At 38.7% G+C, this 27,689-nt stretch overlaps 1 protein-coding gene across 14 annotated transcripts in view; it reads right to left on the bottom strand.

The window, feature by feature from the left end:
- Positions 1-27,689, bottom strand: part of tenm4 (teneurin transmembrane protein 4) — a 141,049-nt gene that overhangs the window by 64,380 nt on the left and 48,980 nt on the right. For 4 of the 14 annotated variants that reach the window (XM_075472874.1, XM_075472875.1, XM_075472877.1 and 1 more), the window contains exons 4-9: positions 21,038-21,259; positions 11,711-11,960; positions 9,054-9,128; positions 8,722-8,820; positions 7,576-7,811; positions 1,235-1,399 (exon numbers count right to left, since the gene is read on the bottom strand). In XM_075472874.1, the coding sequence (XP_075328989.1) occupies positions 1,235-1,399; positions 7,576-7,811; positions 8,722-8,820; positions 9,054-9,128; positions 11,711-11,960; positions 21,038-21,259 (1,047 nt within the window). Of the gene's footprint in view, positions 1-1,234; positions 1,400-7,575; positions 7,812-8,721; positions 8,821-9,053; positions 9,129-11,710; positions 11,961-12,387; positions 12,403-21,037; positions 21,260-27,689 lie in introns of those variants that run through there. The other 10 variants (XM_075472883.1, XM_075472888.1, XM_075472887.1 and 7 more) reach the window with 6 other exon arrangements.

Raw genomic sequence — 27,689 nt, 5'->3', positions numbered from 1 at the left:
ATATTGGACTCTGTGGAAACAGCAACATCTGTTTGCTCATGTAGATGAGCCCATTTCAGGAGCTATGTCGACTACAGCAGACATCCATACAAACTGCCCTCAGGACTTGGGAGCAGACACGGCTTTAGGTTACACGTGGCACACCAGATGGAAGTCCTCACAAAAGTCCATCAGTGGCAGTGGGGTTTATCAGAGAAGACAGGGCACACTCACCGTCTCCCAGTTCAGGGCTTTACATAACATTACAACCCACAAGCTCATTTTCAACATGTCGGGTGTGTTTGTGTATTTATACAGCCCATTAACGGTGTACTCATCAGGCTGTTTAAATAAATCATAAGCTGAGACTAGTGATAATGGGCCTCATGGATAAATACAATTTTTTCTTCTGGAAGTTAAACTATGGGATAATGCTATAATGAAAAGAAAAAGGGTCAGACACACAGTATTACACCAAGTTTAACACAATGCGCATTTGCATGACGTTGATAAAACATTAGGTAGTGAGGCATTGTTTCTGGTGACATCGCCGCAAAATTAAACTATTTAGAAAACTACAGCTATTGATTTCCCATCAGCAACAGCTGCCATGCAAGGCTCTATGTTCCACTGTAATCATGCTTGTTGTTGGCTAAGCACAGCTTCTGCTGTCTTGTAAATGAAAAACACAACTCCTGGATTCATCTATATGGTAATAACCCAATATTTTACCTATTGTAGTCTGCCAGTGGCAAATCACATGGTTATATCTGAGCCCATTTGTTCAAGAACTGAACTAAACAAACTTTTTGTGCGCTGAGCAGTTGGTACCGTGGGGTGAGCACATGCTTTCTTTGGCTGCCAGGAAAGGCATCCCAAGCTAGGAGATGAAAGGATCACATCCGTTCTGAAGGGGACAGAGAGGCTAATCCCTTTCCAGCCCCTGGATACTCCGTCCCTTAAGCTGTCCCATTTTCTCCCTCCAGGAACAAATAACACTTCCCCACTTACAACAACTTTCATAGGATTACAATGCAGATCTCTTTGCATACCATGGAGACCGGTGAATACAACATCAAACTGGATGAAAAAAAATAATGACAAACTTGTATAAGCCCTGAAATGTCATCTCTGAACTAAGATTTTAAAAACTTTGTTCTCTATTTTGTGTTGTGTTTCTCTGATAGAGTCTGAAAAAATCTGATGCATTTAAATTGGTCTACTTATTGAACGGATTAAAAAAAGCTGCACTTACTCTCATCCTTTCCTTTGCGATCACGTATTTCCAACCCCGTGTTGCCTAGTGGTGGCAAGCTCAGATCTGTAGGAAAAGTTAGGCCACTTGTATTGTCTTCTGACAGCTGGTACATCTGTCTCTGCATGGGTTGCAGGTGCCAGTTTAATCCCAAAAGGTGAATGGCTGAAATATCAAACAATGAACAATCTCTGTGAATTAAACTGTGTTGACAAGTTAAATGCATTCTTTCCAAGCAGATAATTATTATCCATAAATACACAGAAAGCTGAAGCCAAAACTCCAGACGAGCTATCAAATTGCTTTGTGGTAACTTTGAGGTGGCGGAACAGGATGTAAACAGAATTAGGAACAATACGTTGGTTTAATGGTTAATGACATTTTCGCAAAAGTGCTGAGCAGTAAGAGCATACGATGAATGCTACCCTGACCCCATGGGACAACATCTGTCTCCCCCCACCAACATCGACGTGAACCATTCTCTGTGCCTTGTCATTTTCCCAACCCCATTACCTTTATATTTCCCTGCAAAACTAAAGGACAAAGGGAAAAAAAAAAATCAGCAGAGAGAAACAAGGGGTGTTCAATGCGAACAAAAGTGGATGAAGCACATGGCTATTTTACAAGGTCGACAAAAAGAAATGTCCTTTCCAACAATGGCAGCAGAGCGCACAACGGAGGAGGAGGGGCTGACCATGACAGATCACCAATAAGAAAATGGACAAGACGAGCTTAGTGAGGCAAAAGCCAACTTGGAAGTTAACAGTCAGCAGAAAAGGTCCAGAAACTCAATATAGCTATTTCATTGTTTTGTTGGTTCTCTTAAGCTCCTGAAGCAAATAACCGCACGATTCAATTATAAAGAGGGAAATTACTGGACAGTCTTAGCCGGGAGTACGACCTCTCCAGTCGAGTGTTGCCCTCTCCAATTCTGTCTTCTTTTTACTACAAATCAATAAGCACTTATTTGACTGTTCAAAACATAATAGATGCATATCTATAAAATATATCAATGTGGCTGAAAAGGTTCAGGGTTTTAATCATATGATCATAGTTTTATCATCTGAACAATAAAAGCAGTTTCTGCAATTTTAGTTCCTTTAATTTAGCTAAACTGACATTTAACATATGAAGGAAAAATAAGATTAACTTTTGTTTTTGTTAAGCAGATATTAGTCAGTTATCCCACAAGATTAAAGGAGAGTAGAATAAAATGGAGGCCTTAAGATATAGCTTGTTACTCAACTCTTACTGCAGCCTGAAAAGATAAAGTAGCTGCACCTTTAGTGCTGCTTTATGATGATATTGTTGAATAAAGAAAGAAAAGCCTCTAATGAAAATCCTGCCTTTCAGGCAGATGAGGAGCAGTGTTTTATGTGGACCAAGTAACACTTACTGTACAGAAAGTAAGGAAGGGAACGGAAGGGAAAACCAGAAAACATTGTACAATCTCCCAATGGGGAAATGAACTTCCAGGTTTTGTGATAAGGCTCAAATTGACTAGGAACCCACTCTGAGAAGATGCTAGTTGCATAACAAACCAGCTATAAAGTCACTGAATGCATCAGGCCACAGGAATAGAGAACAACCCATTGTCTGGTTCTCTCTGAGTCGGTAAAATATAGGTTAGACACATGTTTATAGGGGGGAACGACTTTGATGATGAAAGTTGAAAGTTCAACAACAACACCAGCATCTGTTCTTCCCAGTGCTTGTCGAAGCAAATGTGTCAGCGGAAGGCAACCAGAGAAGAAACAGATGGCTTTGTTTGTCGTTTTGTAAGCTCCAGAAAGACATTCCTTTTGATCTGTAGTGCTACATTGACTGACAAAATGAAAAAAGAGTCAGCATATGCCGCTGAACGATTGCAAAGTCAACAGGCAGGGTGTCATTCCAAGTGTCCTAGTAATCACGTCTTTGTGAGCCCCATTCTTCATCCCATCCGTCCCCGAGGCCTCTAATGGAAAATGGTTGAAGAGCCTCCCCCTCCCTTACGCCAAGATTTACTTCAGTGCCTTCATGGTATCTATGATATGCAGAGCATTGAACCTCAGCCAGAGAAGAGACTCCTCATTTTGTTTAGCTTGCTTGTTTAACTGCAAACTTTCTGCACTGACACTCACATGATGGCTGAAACTGGCTGCAAAAATCAAGACAGGTAGAAGGAATAATAAGCTACTTTTAATGAGATGGCCACTGGCATTGACAAGCTGAGTGTGTGTTCCAGTGATTCTACTAACCTATCAAGAGTACTACATTTCATAGCTTTGCCCATTTTGTCCTGAGCACATGTTGTGTCCTCCCTTCACTTATCTCTTGGCAGGAAGTCAGGTCACAACATGTGCCAATTAGAGAACAAAGGTACTGTAGCTGAAGACTTCTCAACCAATCTGAGAAAGTCAGAGCTGTGGGTCATCTGCCATAGCAGTAAGCGCCTCTGTCGCCGGATCGTAGCAGTTTTCAACCAGTGCATGGCTCAGAAGACGCAACAAAAATAATCCTTTTCTCATCTTACTGGTGAAAACCATCTTAAAAAATATCAGTTTCAAAAAACTAAAATGTTTATATTTAAGATATAGTAGCTTTTGGCAGGTGTTGTCACAGCTTACCTCAATTACACCATCCCACGGTCCATTAAAGAATCATTTGTGTAATATCATCATGGCAAAAGCTTGTGTAACTGCCTGGGTTTAAACTGTGTTTATTCTGTTTTGTAAATGACACTCAAGCTGATTTTTTCACCCTTGTGGTATGAACATTTTCAAACTAATACACCCAAGTGTGTTTCCTCGTGTATCCCTGCAGTAAGAAATAAGCAAAAGCAAGTAAAAAGAGAAAATATAGAAAAAAACTAAATAAATTGGAAATTAATTAGCTTTGATTTGCCTGTAAAGCTAGACAATTAGTTCAGTTAGTTTGGAGATCGATGCCACAGAATGTTATATAAGAATTAGCCAATGGATTTCAACCCTGAAATTGTAAATCGATATGTACAGACCAATAAACAACTGTCTGTCTGTTGCAGATTTTTCCATGCACTGACAATATCAAAACCATAGCAATCCCCTCTGTCCTTACAGCAAGGGCTGCTTATGGCATCAGGGAGTTAATCTTTGTTTTTAAATGATTTAAAAGGGAAATTGGACACATTTGCCAATTAGATCTTAAAAAAAATTCAAACAGAAGATGAAAAAGCTTAATGACTATGGTACCCTTTTTCATTGTGATTGTAAAAAGCCAAGAGAGACAAAGCTGTAAGATTCTGAAATACAGAGAGACAGGAAAACATGTCGAGTCTGTGCTGCAAAGGAAGTCTTTTCTGGGTGGGTGGATCATGGAGAGAAACATTTTCTGAGACCCAACCTCTCTGTCCTTGGCTAGATACCCATGGTGAATGGAAGTGAACACAGGAGGATACTGATGACCTTAAAATGAGGAACATATAACAAATGTGATAACGAGCAAGCAACCGCAGAGAAAATAGTGCCATCAAAAACTTCCAGCCTCTGTGCACTTCAGAATGCTGATTTACACAGCTGGGAAAAATAAAAACTGAGCTGGAAGTCAAAACATCTGTCACAAGACATAATGGGGTTTATTAGACATCTCATCCAGACTTCCCAATTACAGGCCTCAGTAATGAATTGCACTTGAAATTAAATGTATTTTCTCATCAGCCTCTCATTAAATATGGCGTTGATTCTTGATTGGAAATTCCAGTCTTAGGGCGAGTTTCGTTCTCCAACATGTTTACTTGTGCTACACCAGGAGATGGCTTGAGTTTTGCAGGATATAATCACATAGTCTGATTAATCACTGTCAGGCTGATGGGGCTCTTTGGCTTCTGGCCAAGTCACAAACACATGAGACATACTGTATCTTACTGACAGCCAAACTACGCTGCTAACGCTAAAACCAAGCCAAACCAGAATTGAATCACATCTTCTGTCCTGATGTGAAATTGCTAATCCAAAGAAACTCAGCATGAGGAACAGCCAGTTTATGCTCTTTTTTTAAGACCAGCACTGTTCTGAATTTCAAATAAAACTTTTAAATGGACTTGGTGACAAAAAGTGAATAATCAGAGTTTAGTTCATTTGGCCTCAGGGGGAAGCAGAAACAATAGCTTTTATGAATGTTCCAGCCCAATGCATATCTGTAGCAAATGTCCTCAATGAAGAATTAATTTATCTCCCTGATGATGGCCATGCAGAGGGATCTGCCTTTTCTTTCCTCGAATCCATGCAAATTAATTACTGTGCTACACTATTCTTTTTTCAAAGTTCTTTCTTCCTCTGTTTGACACTGAATCCAAAAGAGCAACCATTTATATGTTAAGAAGGTATTCACAGTCAAACAGGATGAGGTTAAAATATATCAAATGGAAAACGTGTATCTACCATTTCTTCTGAATTTGGAACAACAGACAGACAGAAATGCAATTACTTTTCACAAAAAGGTGTCTCCAGCTTTTCATGTAGATCCACCCTTAAAACTGTCTGCTGATCACACCAAGTGGGATTTTAAAATTCAAATCCATACCTCAAACATAGCAGTTTAGTTTCAAATGAAAATGATCTTAACATTTACTCTTTAACCTCACTGCGGGGTAGGAAACATATGACTTAAACCCTGTTACTTACTTCTTTAAAGTGTTTTCTTTCTAGTCTTACTTAAAGGACAAGACCGTTTTTTTGACATTGGGCCCTTGATTTCACATTATAACATGATGTTCTACTCACCCCTGCTTGTTGTTGAACATTTGGAGCTGTTCCGAAGATATTCGAGAGGCGTCTGGCTGCTCTCTTGAGATATTCGGCCATGAAACGGTTTCCTATGGGCAAGTTTATACAGGCACAAACTACGCTGTTTATAATTTATTAATTACTGTACATTAGCACTGATAACGTGGAGGTGCGTCGTTTACTTAAAAAAATCCGGGTTACTGTAATTTTGAATTTTTGTCGTAAAGTGGGTGTTACTGACGTCATCGTCGTGCTACTACCACAGACAGCCCACAGACCTGCTGCCTATTTATTCATTCGGCTAAAATTCTAAATTACAGTAACCCGGATTTTTTGAAGTAAGCGACGCACCTCCACGTTATCAGTGCTAGTGTACAGTAATTAATAAATTATAAACAGCATAGTCTGTGCCTGTATAACGTTGCCCATAGGAAACCGTTTCATGGCCGAATATCTCAAGAGAGCAGCCAGACGCCTCTTGAATATCTTCGGAACAGCTCCAAATTACCAACAACAAGCAGGGGTGAGTAGAACATCATGTTATAATGTGAAATCAAGGGCCCAATGTCAAAAAAACGGTCTTGTCCTTTAACGAACTGTCAACCCCAAACTGAATCTGCACCAATTCAGTCAGTATCACAGAAGAACCCCGAACTTTCCAAAGTTCTACAGTAAAACTCAGATTTACACGGCACCTTAGTTCTGTCCGCCATCCTTTGCTTCCTGACCACAAGTTAGCACAGATGCTTCTGGTATTGCTGTTGTAAACCATCTAATTAGACATCTAATTTTTAGGTTTCTCTGTATTTTATCACCGAACTTTCAATTGCTTTCTTGCAAAGAAATGTGTCATATTTAATACTATGTCAGATTGAATACGTGTTTTGTAAATAATTTTTGAGAAAGATTTTCTGCAAAGAAAGAATTTGACATGAACTGAATACTATTCATGAAGAGTTGGTTCAACAGTAAATCATGATATCCAGATAAGAAATGAAACACAAAAATGTCAGAGAAGTCATTTTACAGCTAATTATAACATGTTATGCAGTTTAAACTTATATAAACTTCTGTATATGGATCACATGAACTGGAGACTGTGCTCAGAAATGAAAAGCAATCCCTTTAAGGATGAAAGCGGACAAATTGAGCAGAACTGATTTAATAGCATAACTTAGTTGATCGTTCTTACCCAGCTGGGACCCGCGAGAGCTGGTCAATCACATAAGATGAATATTCTAAACGTGCAGTCCTCTCTTGTGTGATGGCTGATGTCTTTTTAATCTATTTTCTATCTAGCCTATTCACAAGAGTGAGACACTGGGTTGCCCATCTGCAGATTCAACCTACCCAATCTATGAATGATAATGTTTTTTCAAACGAGTTTTGCAAGTGAGGAGTCAATCTGGAGTCCCAATATAACTACGCTGAAAAGGTGCAGAGAAAATATTAAACACTATCAAAACGGATGGTAGAAAGAATAGAACAGAGCAGGGGCTCATCCTGTGTCTGTGTCTGAGGGCGGGGAGGGGCTGGAGTTCGTATCGGTGTTGGAGTTACACATTCTGGGGTGTAGGACTGTTACAAGTGACTCACCAATAAAGTAGGCTAATAGGAGCAGCAGTGTTACTGAGATGAGAATGGCACTGAGAGCAGCACATTTCCAGTTGCAGTGCTTGTAGGGCTTCTTCAGGTTGAAGGCAGGTCGAGAAAAGGTGTTTCGAGGCAAAGGACGTGGAGGAGGCGAGTACACTGTGCTGGAGGTCAGAGGGTACCCAGGTGTTGTTGTGCAATACATTGGTGATGTTCCACCTGGTTTGAACAGGAAATGTCTGGAAAAACACATTTATGTGTTAGTTTGAACAGAAACTAATTCATCAAGGATGTCTATCATTTAAATATTGTAGGTTCCCATGTGCACTCCCTTCCAATAGTGCATATTTTTTGTTTCTAGACACATTCAATACTGTTAATCACAGTCATGCTTCTGATTGATTAGTGAGCATACAAAGGCATACTGGGGTTGAAAAGTTGAAAGTGTGAATCAATATTGTATCTAATTCACAGGACTAGTGACCGCAGCTGGCCCTTGTTTATGTATTCACGTCAGTGTGAGAAGAGTGAACTCCCCTGTAATTGTGTGTCAAGGCTGTTCAGAGGAGATTCAACATGTAAGGTTGTGGCATGGAGTGGAGCAGATTTATTTGTCCTTGAAGAGCACGGTTTGCTATCTCAGAAAACATGTGTAGAACTACATGTCCAAGTGGCGCATGATCAGCCCATCAGAGAGTCAGTGACAGCGGCGCTGTTGTGAAGGCCGTTTTACTGACAAGTTTAAGAGACGCTCCCGAGCGACAGTGACACAAACGTGATTGAATGTCATTTTACAATTTATGATGTGGAAAGTCACTGCGACCATATCTTATTTTACAAATATCAAGACAAAATCTGACACGTCCTTTTCTAGCAGTAAGAGCTTGTGTTTCATAAAGCGGTCACATTTAGCATTAACCTAAAGCAATACAACCCAACAATGTGACTTGATGCAAATTGTTAGTTGTATCAAACAAGGGAGGGACAAATACAGCAAGGATTCGAGCACTACAGGGGACATTCACTGATGACTGACAGGGTTTAAAAACAAGGGAATGTTTGATGGAAAAATAGTGCATACATTGATCGTTTTCATGGCAAAGCAGATTGTGACAGAAGCTTGAAGCAGATATCAAACATGCAACATACCCGTCGTTGTATGAGGCATCGTGGCGTGCTGATGCCAGAATGTCCATCTCAATGAGGTTGTCCTGTAAAGTCTCTAGGAATGTCTGCTTTGCTATGTTTCTACACACATGTGGAAAGATGGATATGAAGCTAATGTGAGATGTGCGTGCAGTAAACAGAAATGCCAATACAGTATGAGATCTTCAAGCAACATCTAAAAACAAAGGACAAATGGACATCAAGATGGACAGCATGAAACAAGGAAACCAAGGCCCTTATGGAACTACTTCTTAAGAAGTGTGAGACAAATAACATCTAGCTCTCTTGTTCCCTTTATGAGAACGCTACCATACCTTGTATTGTAAGAGCCCTGTCCCTCTCTGCAAGCGTCTTGCTCTTCTCTGATAAACATTAGAGTATTCTGGCTCCTTCGTGATTGGAAGAAAACAATGTATCACTTACAAATCAGAACTTTAAGTTGCTTTTTAGACATCTTAATTCTTATTTTAAATACAAATGAACTTGTCAGCTTATAACATTACTATATAGGTAGTAAATAACTACAACAGTTTTTTTTAATCTAATGGTTACAGCCCTCCAAATAACACATTTTCAGCACGCTCTAAAGTATCTGGAGGCTCATGTCTCATTTCTCCCATAATGCACCCCCGCCCCCCCCCCCCAATGAGAGCTCTGTTCCATAAGGCAATACTGCAGCAATGCAATGAACTGTCTACATGCAATGGGCAGACTGAACACGTTCAGTGGTCCAAGAGAAAAGGCTTGAATTTGATCCATGCTCCATCGAGGCCAGAAGTAAAGGCTGTTTGTAAACTCTCAAGCTTTAGTTCTGGGGAATAATACAACTTTTAATGAAGAGAGAAAGAGAGAAATGCTTGGCAGAAACTTTAAAGAAAATGGTGATGTTGGATCGAGCCAACAAACTGCTGGCATCTCTCCAGTGGCAGGGCCAGATAAGATCTGCTGGAGCAGAATTCATGAGGGCCTTTTAATTTCACAAAAGTGATGAGAGAGGGCAATGTTACTCTTTTTTCAACAAGGTAAGAGTGAAATTTAATATTGCAGGGTCCACGTGGATATAACTAATGATTTTGGTTTTATTACACCAGTAGTTGATCTCTTTTTGAAGGCGATGAGTTATAGAAAGTCAGCAGAACTCTTTTCTCTCCTCACCATCTGTCTTACGCTCCTTGGGGAATACCTAGAGCTGGATGATGTGTAATCATTCGTTATACATTACACTATCCCACCAGCTGAAATTGATTCTCATTTTCCTGTTGACTGAACTGTGTCACAAATACTGAACAAAGAGACAATGAGTCTGCTCACGACTGGTAGTTTAGCCATGCCGAATTAGTTATTAGTTCTTTTCCTGTCACAGGTTTTAATTTCTGCCAATGAATTTCATCCAATTGATCAGTAGTTTTACAAAAGTACAACATAATTTGTCATATCAGTGTCTCAAGACATATAATCAAAATATATCAAAATGGAAGAAAAAGGTCTTGTCTTAAATAAAATGATGTATTTATAATGTTTAATATACAGCCATGCTACTGCCATTCACATGGCAACACACGGTTGCTGCTAGTAACAAGAAGGCTTCCTACTGAGGAGGTCCTCAGCTTTCAGAATAATGAGGTATATCATTTTTAATTATCATTAATAAGGTATATATTCAGAATAGTAGCAGTGATGGAAATTTTACATGCTTAACATGAAGGGAAGATATACTGACATATGTCTGAGTCTGAATTAACCAGCCAAACTCTAATAAGCTGAACAGTATTTGGCAAAAAGCTTGACAAGATGGATCATTGTCAATACATTTGACTATAACTGCAATAATAATTTAATTCAACCCAATCTTATTTATATAGCGCCAAATTACTTATCTCAAGCCACTTCAAAGATGCAATCCAATTCAAGCCAATTAAAATCCAATTCATTGTAATACAATCATAATCCTATAAAATCCCAATTCATTCAATTAAATTATATAAATAGACAACAAAAGTGCGGACTGTGCTCCCTGTTCCACAGGTCAGCATAAAACAATTTGGGTTTTTTAGTCCTTTTAAACCTTCATTAAGAGCTTATTTTAACTCTGAATATGAACAAAACATATCATGTGTATTTTCTTGTTGATTTAAACTCTGGATGGGTGGTATTAAATGACAAGTTCATTTTTTTTTTAAACGATAACCACTCCATTGGATAGTGAGCCAATGGCTAATATCTAAATGTTACCAACCAAGTCCTCAAACTGGATTGTAATTATCAAGTCATTTTAGTCTTAACTTCTTTAAAAAAAAGCCTCAACAGACATATTTCTAAGAAATTTGCCAATAAGGTAAACTGGTGACTGAGTGATTTGGCTTTGCTTTGGGGTGTTTTTCTTTTATTAGCAGAGAAAATTGAAGATCAATGGAAGAACAAAATTATTTTGCAGTAGTGTTCTTGATTTCATAGTCTTTCAATGAGACCAGCCAAAGGAATACCAACAGACGTTCCCTTTGATACAATAACACTTGAAAATCCTACTTCACTCAACAGCCACCTATTGAGAAATATGCCAGAGAACTGAACGCTGATTAACGTGAAATAAATAAAACTCGGAGCTGAAGTGGAGGAGCTCTGATGCCCGCACAAGGGATCCTGGAGGTAATTTTGTATTCTTCAACGTGATTGTAATTACACTGCTGTTTAGACTCAGTAGCTTCCACTGTTAGGACCGTTAATGTTAGACAAATAGCATAAAACAGCCCTTTTCTCTTGTTTGCCACAAAATCATGTTCATCACAAACATAAACCTTTGCCCCAAGCAGGATATTTTCCATACTATTGTTTTGCTCCTCGTTAGCAGTGCGGTAACTTAATATGGAGCAGACAACATGAAAATCTGACTTCAGTAGCAGGAGAGCACACTTTGTCTTAAAGATGTCGACATCTCTGCACAGTACGCTGTCAGGGGGATGCTACACAGTACCTTGTTTCCAGGGGGATGTTGCTGTTGAGTAGCCAGTTGTCCTGTGCGCTCCCAGAGTCTTGACCACTGGTGGGACCCTCAGGAGGAGCAGAGCTGTCAGTGGGCGCGGGACTTGGGTTGCTCCTCGGAGTGTAGTTGCCCCTGTTCAGAGAGTTAATAGAGGCTGCATGGTGCTGATGATTGGGTGAGTGAGAGTGGGAGATCGGTAGGGGAGGCGTCCGCAGCCGAGAGTGATTTTGAAAGGCTCCGTCTGAAAGCAAAGAGAGGAAAAAAATAAAACTGGTTAAAGATAATATTTCAAAACAAAAAGAATATGATTCATTTTTTTGGGGGGGTGTGTTTTGGGACACTTTTGAATCGTGGTTACCCTTGAAATCAACATCAAAGACAAGCAAATACTTGTTTGCCAACACAGCTGAAGTATTGCTGCTCTTTTGAGGATGCACACTCCAAAAGGTTTGAGAAAGTGTGCATATATGTGTTTGTTAGCTTTATAACATCAAGCCTTTTTTTTTTTAATTTAACAAAATGAGCCTTGACAGTCTTATCAGCATTGGGGAAAAGGCTACTACATAATTAACAATGTTTCCTATGACAAGTTGCTTAGAGAATTACGAATTTCAAAACAGCAATCACTGTTTATTCGGGTACAAATAGTGGCAACAACGCATTACTACCTTGTCCTACTAAGGCCATCTCATCTTGGCAGGTTAGAGCAAAAGCTAAACAAAGGATGCAAATAGAGAGGATTAGAATCTGTCTGATTCAAAGATACAAAGAACAAGTCAGTAATTGTAATGAAAATATGGACCAGTATGGAAAACACTGTTGCTGAGAAGCTGTAATGTTTGCTGTTGTGCAGTTTGGTGTAATAGGTTGTACATAATCAGTTAATATACAACATAATCAAGAGAGATATAACTGTACAAGAAAACCATTCTTCCTGTATAATTTGCCTAGCAACAGAAAAACAAATTAGCACCTAAACTACAGAGTACTTTCACTGACAAGCTACACAGACTCCACTCTTAAAAAGACAGCCTTCTCCTGCTCATTATTTCTCCCAACTGATCTACTGTTTGCACTCTGCCTCCCACAGAGCAGAGACCTGACAGTTTGCTCTGATCAGACACAAGATGCTGTGTAAACAGATGAGTTGGCTTCTACAAAAGCTGAAAAATTCTCAAGGCTCTTCTGGACACCCATTTAGTTAGAGAAGATTATTTCACCATTTCTTTTATAAGTAACAACTTGTTTAAAACTCTGCTTCACTCCCTTAACAGCTCTTTAAAAGCATATTTAGGGTACAAAGCTTCTATTTTCAGCTGCACAGCACTATCAGATGTACAGTAGTGAACCCGGTTAGAAGTGATGCCAGAGGTCGTGTACTATCCTGGAACTTTTAGTTCTCAAAATTAGCTCTCTCTTTTCTTTCTTTTGTGTTATACCGCGATGCTGTCATTTTACATCTATTGGACATTCTAAACTGCGAGATGTGAAGTCTAAAAGAGATGTTAGCCTGTGGCCTTGTTGTCACAATCTGATACGCACGGCACTCCACAAGATAGAGGACCAATGTCGTTTTGCTCTCTGTATCCATTTATTTCAACGTCTGCTAAGCCATTCATCAATCAATGAACTCCTGACTTTACACAGAGTGGCTTTTCTTTATAGCAGTAAGCCCCCCCCCTTTTTTTTCACAGATATCCACAACACTAAATTGCCAATTTACAGACCAGAGAACACAATACAGACACACAGAAGGCTTATTTTCTATAATCAGCCCCTTCATTAAAGCAATACCTTCACATGCCAGTCAAGACGCTTGGAGTCCTTTCAGATCTTTTTCAGGGTCAGGAACATGACACTCCTATATCAACATGTGCCAATCAAGCCCAATTGATAAACGTTTAAGGTGACTGGCTCTACGGCATGCACGCTTTCATCAAACCTTGGTGCTTGATGCTATTGTAAAAAGTGGGGATAGGTCCCTTTGTGTCAACAAGTTGTCTGCAAATTAGCAGCTCAGCAGGCAAAATAAGGACAAAAATGAAGTGTGCTGGTCTTCATCCCCAAGCCCGTCTCTCTATGTAAGTCTCTCAAACAGCCATATTCTTATTCATATTCTTTAAGCTTTAAAGTTTTTCCACCTTGTGTTCTATTCAGAGCAATTTGTTAACAATAACAAGTCAAAGAGCTCAAATAATCACAGTCAGACTAAACTTTTCTTTCAGCACATTATCCACATAGTTTATATGAAGAACCACTGAAAACTGGAGAAAGCAATATATATAATGCATATGCTGCATCGACAGATGGTTTGAGTGCAAAAAATCTACTAAAGACGCTGGGAGAGTGTTCACATCGGTGTGAAGTAAAAGCACACAGTTGTTGATGACCTCCCTCCTGCTCAGCGATGTACCTGATCCCTGAAGCCATTAATAAGGTTATGCTAATTTGATAGGAAGACGGCGCAGATACACAGAAAAATATATCACAAGGACAAATTCATCACCGCTCCAAAATGCATTTAATGCTCAGTAAACAAATACTTTACCTTCTACAGTATGACGATCGAGCAAGATCAGCACAAAGCCATTCATTTTACGAACACGTTTTTTCTGGGGGCAACACATGCAATCATTTCTAAGACACAAGCTACAACCTTAAAAACAGCCTCAATAATAAATCAGCAAACATTAAGACGCCACACCGTAAATAAACTGCAAATGCACAGAAGGGTTTCGTGATATATTTTCAGGGATTTCTCAGAAAAAGCACCATGCACCAAGCTGAACTTGTTCTTTAAATATAAAGACTGTACATTTCCGCTTACATTAATTTTAGAAAATATTGCCTAATGGTGTTCTATTTATTTAATAAAGATAGATAGTTTCACTTAGAAAATGTACAATTCTTTGAATTTATATGAATTACTAGTAGGTCATCTTTTATTTCAACTTCTTGAATTAAACTTAAATCTTGTCTTGGAAACATCCATAGTCACAAGTGCAATATACATTTATTTAATCTAAAATAGAAAATTAGTTTTCAATATGACCCACATTTGGAGTAAGTTTCTCAGTCAGTCAGATTCTATTCATGTAGTGCTCTGAGCTAAGTTAAAATATTTGTGAATGTCAGTATTTTTCATACAGTCTAACCTACGTGCTTAAACCTGTTCACTTCACATCCTACATGTGCATATACACCATTACTTTTCTAAAACATAGCAGGACCTGTGGTACAATGAAAAGAACAAGATAAGCGTTACATTGTGATTCAAATTTTCTGCCAAACAGCTCGCATGTTTTCTCTTGTTCAGCCAATAAGATGTCCAACAGCCAGGTGAGAAGTCACAATTATTCTTGTGTAGATGAACAGATAGACGAGGAACAAAGCTGCTTATGAGACAAAGCACACAGAAACACGACCCCCACAGACATGGTGATTCAGCAACAATTATTCACTACTATACAAGGGATGGAAAAAAAAAAAGGTTTTCTATTGAACTGCTCTGCACAACAAAACTGCCAAGAAAAGGAGATTCATTTGTTATCACACAGACAGAGAAGGAAGACCATGCTACAATAGCCAAAGTTTCACATCACATTCAAAGTAGAGGCCTGAAGAAATTCATTCTGTCTGGGAATGTGGAGGTTTCATTTTTCTTTCTAACAGATGCATGCACGAGTTAAGGCCTCCTGATGCTTTTCTAGACAAGTAATTAAGGCAAATCCACTTCATTAGCTAGGACCTCATACCCCACACTGGGAAACCAAAGGGAATATCTCTCTTATGGTCAGATCTCATAACTGCTGGGAGAAAACTGTCCAGTTTGTAACAGCAGCGCTAAGTCAAGACTAAAGATTACATAGAAAATCTTTCAGAAAACTTAAGTGTCTCGACTTCTTTTTCTGAAAAGCAAAACAAGCAATTAACAAAATACCTGTTACAACCTGCTACAAAAGTTTGCAGGGGTATCAGGAACACATTGCTATTTTTTAAATGAAGAATTTGGATTCCATTATTTACCAATATGAGATTTCTGAGCACTTTTATCTTCTCATTGCCAGGAGGGATATTAATATGCAAACAACCTGACACGTATTTTACATTAATGTGCGTGTGTTGCTGCCGTATCAGACGCAGATAGAGCTGTAATAAACATTTCTACTAATCTTCTATTATTGAAAAGACAAACTCAGATGATTGTAAAGTATTATCTCCCCCACAGCTTTTTAATTCTAAAAGACTGATGTTGACTCTATTAAATGTCATTACGGTATTCATCCGCTAATGTTAATTGTTGAAGGGAAGGTTAAATTATTCCAAAGGAAATACAGATAAACACATCACACAAAGTAAAAGAATGTTCACATTCCAATTGGCTAAATCCAAAGTCCAACTAAAGTGTACTATGTACGAAAAAAAAAAAAAAAAAATATATATATATATATATATATATATACATATATGTAAGTGCATTGGAGACTGGATTCTATAGCACACTAACACTAATTAGTCAGATGTGATAAATGACTAATCAGTGATAGCTGATAAAAGCTCACCTTCCACGTCAGCTGGTGCATATTACACCAAACTAAAGTCACTAAAGTGGTTGTCATGGTAACGAAATACACTGCAATGTAGCAATTAATCTAGATCAGCAATTAATTAAGTGGAAACATATTCATTGGATGCTTGGCTCGCAGATGTTAGCTTTTGTAAGTATGAATTACTATAATTGCTGCAGCAGGATCAATCAACATCAGTATCAATAGCAATTAAAATATAGTAATACCAAATAAGGTGCTGACAGTGCTGTGTAACTGTAAATATGAATGGACCTCCATTCATGAAGATATCTATCTAAGATGTAAAATACCTACAATGAGAAGAATATATTTCATTGTCTTTATTTCTTCTTAATTTGGTTACATATGTAGGCTGGATTCTTGACTTAATTTGCCACATTGTGCAGAGTCCAGGTCGAGATTCTGTTTCTGAAGCAGAACCCACACCTCTAATGTTCTAACCTGTTGAAAGAAAGTGAAATGACAAGCATTGAACAACTGATCATCACACTGAGATGCGAGCCTTTTAATACAGAATTAATCAAAAGCTGTCTGAACCCAGACAAATCCCTAAATCTTGCTGACTGCTATTCACCGTCTCACTAATCACAAGAGCTAATTTACAGTCGAGCACCATATGTCTATAAAAATACATATGAAATTTATCATGGAGGCAGAGAAGCTGAACTCTGGTTTTCTCTGCTAGACCTGCGGTTTCTTACACCATTAGGAAAGTCTGTAGGCAAAAGACACGTGGGAATTGAAGCTGTCTTCCCTGAAACCATTTGAAAGGTAACAGGTATCACAAACAGCAGACCGCTAAGCTCCTCTCCGGTCCTCTCAGGGAGTAAAGGGGGAGAACATCTCCTGGAATGTGAATCTAACTTCAGCTTCTTTACCAGGTGGAGGAGAAATGATGTATTGTTTTCTAAGAATACCACCGGTTTTCACTAAGAACATCAAATGAGGTGTGGAATTAGAAAAGAAGCCCAAAATACATGCAAAATTAAACATAAAATATCATTAAAAATACTAATTATAAGGGTCTGCCACTATAAAAGGACTGCGACCTAAATCCATTAAGACCAGTGCTGGCATATGTTTCTTTCTCCCTTCCTGTGATCTAATGGATTTTCTGTCATTCTCTGAGCTGCCTTGGCAAGAACAAGACAAGTGGTTATGTATGTGCCGTTCAGTATGTCACTCTGCTGCATATCCATCAAGAGGTTGAAGATTTTGTTAGAAGGCACAGATGGTCTACAATTATCATACAATGAAAGTAATGCATCTCAATTTGTGTCAATGAAAAGAAGATATGTAGGTATTCTAAATGCATTATCCATGCTCTCTGAAAACTGAACAACAGCAAGTCGAAGTGAAGTGGACAAATTGTCTGTTGACTCCAGTTCATTGGTAAGTTTCAAAAGAAAGTGATTGCCTGTTATATGTCGGCTCAAAGCTGGAATCTCACATATTCAGAAAAACAGGGGCAGCACAAGTGCCATGTGCTACTCATTAAATTATTATTTAGCCTCAGATAGTTTCGTTCCTCATGGTGTCTGGGACTAAATTACTTTCTGGTATGACCTCTTTTAACCAAATTTCCCCGTCTTTGCAGACGCAGAGGGGGTGATTAAGCAGTTAAAATCGGGACTTATTTCAATTCCCACACAGCCGCGTCCCCGAGCCCTCTGCCCGGCTCAGCATTACTGCTTGGTCAGCTGTGAGGTGGCGGTGTGGTCGCCCTTTCACCAGGGAGCCCGGCCACACTGAAAGCCAACACTGGCCGACCCCATGCTGCTTTGCATTAAGAGATGCTAATGCAGGGAGGCTGCAGTGTCTGAGATCTTGCAGCTCAGCATGGCATCGAGCTCATACTGGCAGTCTCCCCAGGAAGAAGACCCTCAAAGAAAGCCGAGGGCCACAGAGAAACACACGCTTGACAATAAGACTGCAGGCTTCAGCGAGCAGCCTCATCAGCCTTAGAGAAACCGTTGCTCGGTCTTCTTCGAGATGAAAACAGAACTCTTAAAAAAAAAAAAAAACCTGCAGCCTTGGAGGCTACTAATGTGAATAATGATATGCTGCTGAGAGTATTCCCTTGTTCAAAATTCAGCAGAACATTTTAAGTCTTGTATGTGGGCTCAAAGATGACCTTGGGCAAATGTAATCTGAAGTGATAAAAAAAACACCTGTTTTCTAGTGCAAAAGATGCACTGTGTGCCAATTATTTTAGGGATATAAATTTTCTGAGGTTGTTTACTGACAATGAAAAAAGTAAATTTTTCTTGTACCGTGTCAACTCCCATTTTGAACGTTTCTTCAACAACTGACCTGCATATCAAAAAGATCTCATTTGATATTCAAGTCATTTTTGCCACGGTGGCTTTTAAATTACCTTTTTTGCACATGTAATTTCAGCTGGAAACCTGAGATGCATACTTAATTCCCATTTAAATTTGGCAACGTGCACCTTTTTTTTCTCTGCCCAGACTTTAAACCATGCATAGAATAGAAAACAGTAGAATTTCCTTTCGATACATTTAACAGAACATCTCAGTGGATTTGCAGTCTTCGGTGTAATTATGCTGCCTGAATGTATGCCAGATCTACACCTCACTCATGCTTTGTCACCTTGTGAAAATTAAATGTATAAAGCTACATGTATTGGCGTCACACTGAACGATTTCCAATCAAATCACTCTGGTGCAAGCACTGCTGAATGATAAAAGTTATCTAGATACATATAATATTTTTTTATTCTTTAATAAAAAACTAGTGATATCTAGAATTAAATAAACAAAGTCAGCAAAATATGTGGATTGTGATGTAGAAAATGCAAAAGAAGACATGGAGCGTGCTCACTTATTTCATTATGTGCACATACACAATAGGTGAGTACGAAGTGAAGGCACATCCTCATTTTCTTTCTAATTGAATTAGCTCCTTGCTCTAAAAGATTTAATATAATTAAACATTGAAGAATGTCAAAGAGGAATCTAATATTACATTTCACCTCTCATAATTTGCTGCTTATTAACACGAGTGAGGTGTGAACTCCTGAGACTGTAGAGGCACACTAATATCAAACGTACTGATTTAATTTTATCAAGTTACAAACATGGAAAAGGTCTCGCACCTGTTTGCAAGAGCCACATGCTAACGTAAAGTTAGGCTCTCAGGAAGCCTAATGAAGACCAAAGGTAGCGACTAGAGTGGGGAAAGTCTTCATCAGGCCTCCTTTACCCCTTACTGACAGCCTGAGGCCAACCTAAACGATCTACCTATGCAAATCAGTGTCATTGTTGTGAGAAAAATCTGCTGCATTAAAGGCCATTTCCCCTACCCATGTCCCCTTAAGCCAGTCATGCCTCCGCTGGGTGACCACTGTGTTGCTACTGAGGAATTAGGAGGGAGATTTGAAGCAGGATTAATAACTCATTCTCCAGGCTTTCTGAGAAGGCAGCTGGACCACTTTGGAGATTAATATAATTCAACCCTTTGGGTATTTACCTTCTCAGCTGGACCAATTATCGAAACAATTTTATCTTGTTTTGGGTTTGCTGCACCAGTAGAACAAGCGTATTCAGCATGCAAAAGCTAGGGGGAATTTTTCAGAAAGTAAATTCCTAAATTTGAACAAAAACATTTGAAAGTCTTTTCTCATGTGGTTTAGATTCACTTGCATTTGGATCGTATTATATTCCTGTTTACGATCCAACTACAACAGCAGTATTTTGTGACCATGTGTTTTCCTGCAGTTACCTTGAGAAAACACTTGTGATGCCTTTATATTCAGGCGTTCGCTTATGGTGTGAATGTTTTATTGGTGTTATAAACAGGATAGATTAAATCATTAAGCATTAAAGCCTTCTAAGCCAGTAATGAATACACAGAACTCTACTAATCTGTAGCATAGAAACAAACAAATAAAACACAAACAGCACATTTTTTCCCTTTAAGAAGCCCAACTATGTTGCCTGCCAACACTGCTCTTGCCAAAAAAATATTCCTCATAATTAAATCAAGACGTTAGCTGCTGATATAAAGTATGACACATGTTGACTGCTACTTAGTAAACATGCAGCTCTACAGACTGATTTTTGTCAACTGTCAACACCATGTTAGCACATTGAGCAAAAATGTCATTCTGTCAGTCTGAATGAGTGTTAAGGCAAAAGCAATAGACACATGTTTCATGAGGAATAAATAGCTGACATTAATTAATGAGAAACCACATAGAGAGTCTTCAAAAGTAATCTAGCTCAAAAATCAGTTTGAGTTATTGAAATACAAGAGTACAGTGTGATTTCCTACGCTGTTTTTCATATAACTTCAGAGGAGTTGGACCTTATAGACTACACTGCACCTGGAATGAAGAAACTTGTCTTAATTTCTAGCTTACAGTATATCCGATGTGAGATGTGGAGGTTGCATGCAGGCTGTTGTATCTGAGGAATAGCAGATGGTTCCTCCTACCATCAGACATTGAAGTCGAAGATAGATTTCTGTGACAAATCTCTCTTACTGAACCAAAACCGTCCATCCCTTTAAGTTAGGCTCTGAACTTTGCAGACCTTGTGTCAGACAGTTTTGTGAAGCTACATATTGACTTAAAGTTTGAACTTTCACGAAAGGTGATTGGAAAAAAACATGCCCACAGCCATCTGCATGACCTGTAACACAACATATCCAAGAGCAGGGGAAAGCTAACCTCCAGAAAGCAACAATAGTTTGAAAACCAACTCACCATTGGCAGTTGCAGTGGCAGGAGCATACAGGTTCCCTGAGCCAGTTTTAACTAAGAATGAATTGGGGCCAAACTCATCCTCAGAGTCAGAGTCCTGGGCTGGCTGAGCCGCACAGTTACCTAGCAACCTTCCCTGGTTCTCATTGGCTGCAATGGAAGGGGGAGGGTATGGGAGCTGCTCAACAGGGGAGGAGGAGGAGGATGAACAATGCAGCGGAGGACCTGTGGACCACAAACAGAGACAACACATGGGGGGGAATGAAACACACCCAAACACAGGCAACATCACACAGAAGCAGAACACACACACACAAGCTCAGTCACACATGCTGGACTTAACTCTGACACTTCAAAAACAAACAGGGACACATCTGCCTTTGTCTCCGCCACCTCACCCCAGCTGGGAGGAACAATACAAACAACTCAAATGACTTTGAGAATGAATAGCGAAGACATATGCCTGATGCTGGTTTAGAGAAATAAAAACAACAAACAACGCCTTTTCTGGGATGTTTTTGGAAAAATTAAAAAAAAAACTATTTTTCCAAAGTAAAAGTCACAACAGTAGATTCAAATTCATGCACTGTACAGCTTTTGTGTGACTGAAACACTCCTCAGTATGGCGTCAGTGAAAGAACCCTTCCATTTGAAATATATAAAACCTCCGGTAGCCAACATGAGAACATGTTTCTTCTCACTTCAATATGCGACATCCATCCCAGTTCTCCTCCTTGTTAGTTACAAAAAAATAAAACTGTCATCATTCTGGTCACTCAATTTAAAAGCAGCTATGGGATAATTTGCAGTCGTGATTATTGATAGATTCTTTTATGATAATATACAGCCCAAAATTTCATTCTTTCAAGGCTTATTGGTTTCATTCCCATGCTGTGAGTGGATGTTAAATCTCCACGTAGAGCTCCTATTAAAATGCGATTAACTTGTAATGTAGCTATGCACCACGCTAAAGTGACTGTGCTTGAGTAACAGCACCACAGCGCACAAAGCCATCAGTTTGGCGCTCTCCTGCATTATCCCTTCAGTCCTTCACTCTTGATCTTGAAATTCCTGCTGACCTGACTGTCATTTATCAGAAGAGATGAATTTACTCTCCCTCTGTAAAGATCCCTGAAGAGCATTAAAACACGAGCCACTGACTCGCATCTAATTAGGCAACAATTAGTGATATTAACATATCAAGCAGAAGCAGTAAATGTTCACTGCCCACGAGAGTCACAGTTTGAGCTTTATATACACTTCACACCATACACTTAATCTCTTTTTCAGTTTGTCTAATGCTTGTGCAGCAATGGATGCAGAGACACAGCGGCCCCGCTAAGCAGTAAAGACCATAACACTGCTGTTCTTGAATGCACAGGAATGTGTGACGGGAAGAGTTGTTGGAATACGCATTATTACTCTTTCCCTCAGATACATCTATGAGACTTCATTAGTGTGTGTCGAAACAACAACACTCCTCTCTGATCCGAGAACCACTCAGTGAACTAGTGACTGCCACTGTACAACACCAGAGGGAATCCGAAACTCTTGACATGAAAGACAAAGAGGAGAAGTGCAAACGTCTTTGAGTGAATGTTCTGAATTTTTTTCCCAGCCAGCGAGTTCTTCGCCGAGACAGGAAAAAATTAAAGTCCTCAAAAAGTGGTCAAAGTCATAACCTAAATGAGGTCAAGGTAGTCATGTTCAGCAGCCATTACTCTTGCACACAAAGGTTTGACTGTCTCACTGTGTTTAATTAATCCTGCTGCAGGCAGTTAAAGCCCGAGCCACATTTACCTAAGGCCAGCGACAGCACCTGTGCAGGCAAGAAGCAACAGCTTCAGATGGCCAGGGTAGTTTCTCCGGCTGCCAGAGTTTATTGCCTTCAGCTTCACTCACTATATTACAGCGGCGTAAGGGGACCTTTATTTGGAAGCCTTTGGACCATACCCCACTGCTTTAATTTCTGACAGCTTCAAGAAGTGCTACTTACGGCCGAGTTTGGCTTGAGCACAAACAGATCTCCTCCCACTGCATTTAAGGTCTTAATCAGCTCATTAGCCACACAATTCAATCAATGAACAAATAACTTTGGGACTGCGATCTGTAGTCTAGAAAAATCTGCACTATAGTGTTTAGTGTTTTCTTCCGAAGCAAAATGCTGAGTGGACGTGTTGAAACAGATTTAGGATTGAAGCTAATACAGAAAATTAAAGAGTGAATAGTTTTTCAGGTTCATTTCTTAACTAAAAATGATGATTATGAAATCATACATTCTGTTGACTGAGTTGTTTCCACAGTTTTGAAAAAAAATCTTAGTATTTGCTTCTAAAAGATACCAAAATCCAGTATTTACTCAATCTGGTTCCAGAATAGCACTTTATTTACTTTGGGTAAGCCGTGAAAAGGCATTTTTAAGTCTGTATGTTCAACTAAACAGCTGAATGAGGGTGGTTGTCTCCTGTTTAATGTTTGTTTAGCATTAATTCTAACTTCCAGTCATAACTACATTGTAGTTTATCCAGATGCATTTGACTGTTAATGAAATGAGCATTATGTTCATTAAGGAATAGCATTCCTTGATAGTTCACCTAAACCATCATGTTTTCAAAAAATATCGAATTACATTTTTAAGTCATTTCTACATCCAGCTCACACTCCTTTTAAGTTTTTGCACTTTTACTCGTGCACAGTTTAACACAACTCACTGTGTCTCTGCTGAGGAGCTTAAAAGGAACAATGACTCACACATCTTTCATGCCTCACATTTTATGTTTGTGGTATCATCAGTGCTAAAGGGAATCTGTTTCATATTTGAAAAAAGGGGATCTTGGCAAACTACCAGCAAAGAATAAAACTAAATACAAAACTTGTTTGCCTTCAGAAACGAGATCCAAGAATCTTCTTTTCTAAATATGTACAGTACGCCTTCACACTGTTGTTTGAAGCCAAAATGCCTCGCACCAGTTACATCAAACAAACCAATGACAAAAAAAGAGACTTAACAGAAATCCTGGATTTAAAAGCACATTTACAACTGCAACTCAGCCATTTTCCCACAGATTCTCAGTCATTTCATCTTCTAAAGTCACACATGAGGGAGGCTTTCTAACACTATTTCACAGGTGAAGTAAAAAAGTATCTAAAAAGTTAAGACAGTTTCACCTAGTATTGCTGTTGTCTTTTCACTCTGACAATTAGCTGGTCAATTAATCTACTAATTGCTTCAGCACTAAAACCAATAACAAATTAGACTTAAAGAGCTGCTCCTGCAGATGTCCTGCAGTCCCTGTATCTTATGCTTCTGTGTGTGTAAACGAGCGATGCAACAGCCACGTTAACTACGGGCAGAACTGTGAATCAAAAATCACACAATGAAAAACTCTATGACCCTAATCACAGTGATCAAGTTTGTGCATGCAGGAGAAGCTGCATTAGTCATTATCATATAAATAAACATGTGAAAATGTACCTACAAAAATGTCTTTATTTGAGGGAGCTAGAGGAGTGAGAATTAAATAAGGCAAATAAAGATTATAATTTAGAGTGAAGATGTAATCAAGAAAAAACAAACTCAAATAAGAAGAGTCAACAGCTTTCATCCAGACAGTCCTAATTTTCAATTTGATTTCTTCTTTGTTCCCCTCCATACCAAGTTAATCTGTCTGATTTTAACACAAGCTGATACATTCAAGGAGATGAAAGTCTTCAAACACACAACAGGATGAAAACCATCTATGACCACATTCATTAAATGTACAGTGCACCCACAGTGCAAAGAAGCCAAGGTTTGACTCCACACTGACCAACATTTGTTCTATTCAGGGACTAAATATGCAAGCAGCATCTTAACCAAATGCAGAGTATTTGCAGTTCATCGAGGAACAGGAATGAAAATATAAAACATCCTTTGGCTCACCCTGTTCATTCTACTGATGCTAAGACATGTGAAGCACACAGAAAAAGAGGTGCACCTCAGTGTCTCATATTGGTAAGAGCACGTTGTGTTAAATCTCCACTTTGCTACTGAGCATCTGCATGTAGGATCAATCTTTTAGTAAAAGACTCAAGACCTTTTACTGGATGCTAACTCTAATTCACATCTAGGTATCATACGATAAGAGCCTGGCACAAGAAAAAAAAAAACGCCGCGTGTTAACAAATCGACTTGGACAGTTGCGTGGTAACATTAGAACAGGGGTGTGTGAAAGGTTGGCAGTTTGTCATTGGCAGATCAGTAAAAATGTTGTGCAATTTGCTCCCGGCATCAATTCTGTTATCCAGTGTAGGCGGAGCGGGATGCGCTCCTAGATGCGATGACATACTTTTGTCATATTTTCAGCTGTTGACTGGTGAATTCTCGACTCGCTGCTGCCACCACAATCAGGAGACAGACTTCAAATATTCTGATCCCTCCTGTTCCTTAAAATCGTGCTTACTGTGTAGGATTGTTACAAAGTGAAATGGACAGCTCCTTTTTTCTGTTGGTGCATACACTGTGTGGCTGTTTTTTGCCTGCTTGTTATTCGCAGTGCAGATCACTGATGTGTTGCTGTTTGCTGGTAATGTTCCCTAATCTGTAATCTCAGTGTTAAAATCCACAATTGACCTGCTTGGACAGAGAATGACATACAGCAACTGCAGCGGGTGATTTATGCGCCACCAGAAAGAAGTACACCATCAGACATTTACCCTTTAATCTGTTTTATTCTCTTATCACAGGTAATCCAATTACAGGTCCTTTTTCCAAAACTTTGAACATGGGCACAATGCCGAGATTAGCCTGTTTCTTACCAGTTTGTAGGTGTGAAGGCCATCCTTTTCAAGGTTAGGAAAGTGCCATTTAGCACACCAGCTACACTGGTACCCTTATTGTAATCCTGCAGAATCAAAAACAAACTTCTCTCCTGCTTACATGGATCGTTTTCCATTGTCTAATGCTGTTCATGAATTAAAAATCTATGAAAGAGATGCTGACATCCTTTAATTTCATCATGAATTCACGAATTACGTTGGTGTCAACCTCACATATATGATTCATATGTTCAGAGGGGATTGCAACCATGATCACTGAGCTGAGCTGTAGTTCAGAGTAAAAATCCAGGAATCCAGAAATATTAACAAACAAATAAGCCTACACTGAAAAAAGTGACTTTTTGGTGAAGTAAACTCTATTAGAGTAACTGTCATAATTTCTACCTTGTATTTTTAAGATTCAGTAAGAACTAGAGCTTCTTAAGTAAAATTAAACATTTTATCAACGTAATACATGAATTACTAAGTTTTACTTAGGTTTCCTCATACAATTTAAATGTTTAATAGTTGTATGTACGTAAACCTAGAAATACTACATAAACTTTACTCTGAAAGTGTATCATTGAAATCTACTAAATTACTTCATAACAGCAAATACTACAGACATATAAAATTTACTTAAAATTTTGAGTAAAATTATGTTCCTGCCTATGAAAAACAAGTAGACTTTACTTAATTTGTTTAAATGAATATAACTTAAAACTTAGATGTAATTAAGTAAATGTTACTTAATATCTTCAAAACTGTTATGTTTTATGGTAAGTAAAATTTACTTGATACTAGCAAGTGAGTGTTACTTGATATTGCAGCATTAAATATTACTTAAATCATCTGAGTGCAAATACTTACAAAGGGTTTTTTAAGTAAATCTTATGAGTTGTTTTTTTCAGTGTATGATATCAAACCAAACACATACCTAAAGTTCCCTTTTTTAATATCCTTAGCTTTTAAAGTGTTTCATCATCATTAATTCAGTGTTTCAGCTGGCCAACTTAGCTCACCTCTCATGGCCATCTGTAGTGTTCACCAGTCAGTCAAGTGCGTTGAGTGATGCAGAACACGAATACATTTCTGTCACACAAAATTGTTCAAATGACCCCTGAAGAGAGTCAATATACCTGATTTTTTTTATCTATTTATTTTTCTCAGTGACTGGCATTGTTTGAGCTGCGAATGATTAAACACGCCCTCCTGTGAACTCGACCACTGCTTTCGCTTTGGACTAAATTTTAAATGTTGTGCAAAGGAGGTATTAAAAGCTGCTTTTGTGTCACTGGCACTTTCAGAAACTCAGCACCTTTGAAGCCAGATTAAATCAAATCCTGTATCACTCTGTAAAAGCGACTTCAAATGTGAGATTTCAGCAATTCTATATGTCACGAGTAAGCTAAACTTGACACGTCCTCTTTGTAGGAAACCCAGACATTTAGTTTTGCACAATTGCCTCTATCTGTTCATTTTTAATCAAAGACATTGTTGAAATGTCCATCTTTAAACCACAGTGTGATGGACGAGCCCATTTTGGAGCCACAAACAAAGACATCACCGTGATATTTTTGTAACTTTCAGCTTTCATCTGGTGAAGTTAAAAAAAGAAATAAAATCACATTGTATATCAAGCTTTGGTATAATGAAATATGGGGTGAATATTAGCTTAAATGCCTACATACTGATTAAGGGTAATATAATTTTTTACAATAAACTGAATAATAAACTATATTAAGACCTTAGAGGCAATCACTCACCTTCAACATCCCTGGTTAAATCATAACATCTATGTAGGCTGATTTGGTTTTCTAGCGTAATGTAATTTATATAGAAAATTGTGGTTCGACAT

This window comes from Odontesthes bonariensis, chromosome 9 (genome assembly GCF_027942865.1).
Source record: "Odontesthes bonariensis isolate fOdoBon6 chromosome 9, fOdoBon6.hap1, whole genome shotgun sequence".
NCBI classification, from domain to species: domain Eukaryota; kingdom Metazoa; phylum Chordata; class Actinopteri; order Atheriniformes; family Atherinopsidae; genus Odontesthes; species Odontesthes bonariensis.
The sequence above is the reverse complement of the archived record's forward strand: the minus strand, read 5'-3'. Positions and strand labels throughout refer to the sequence as shown.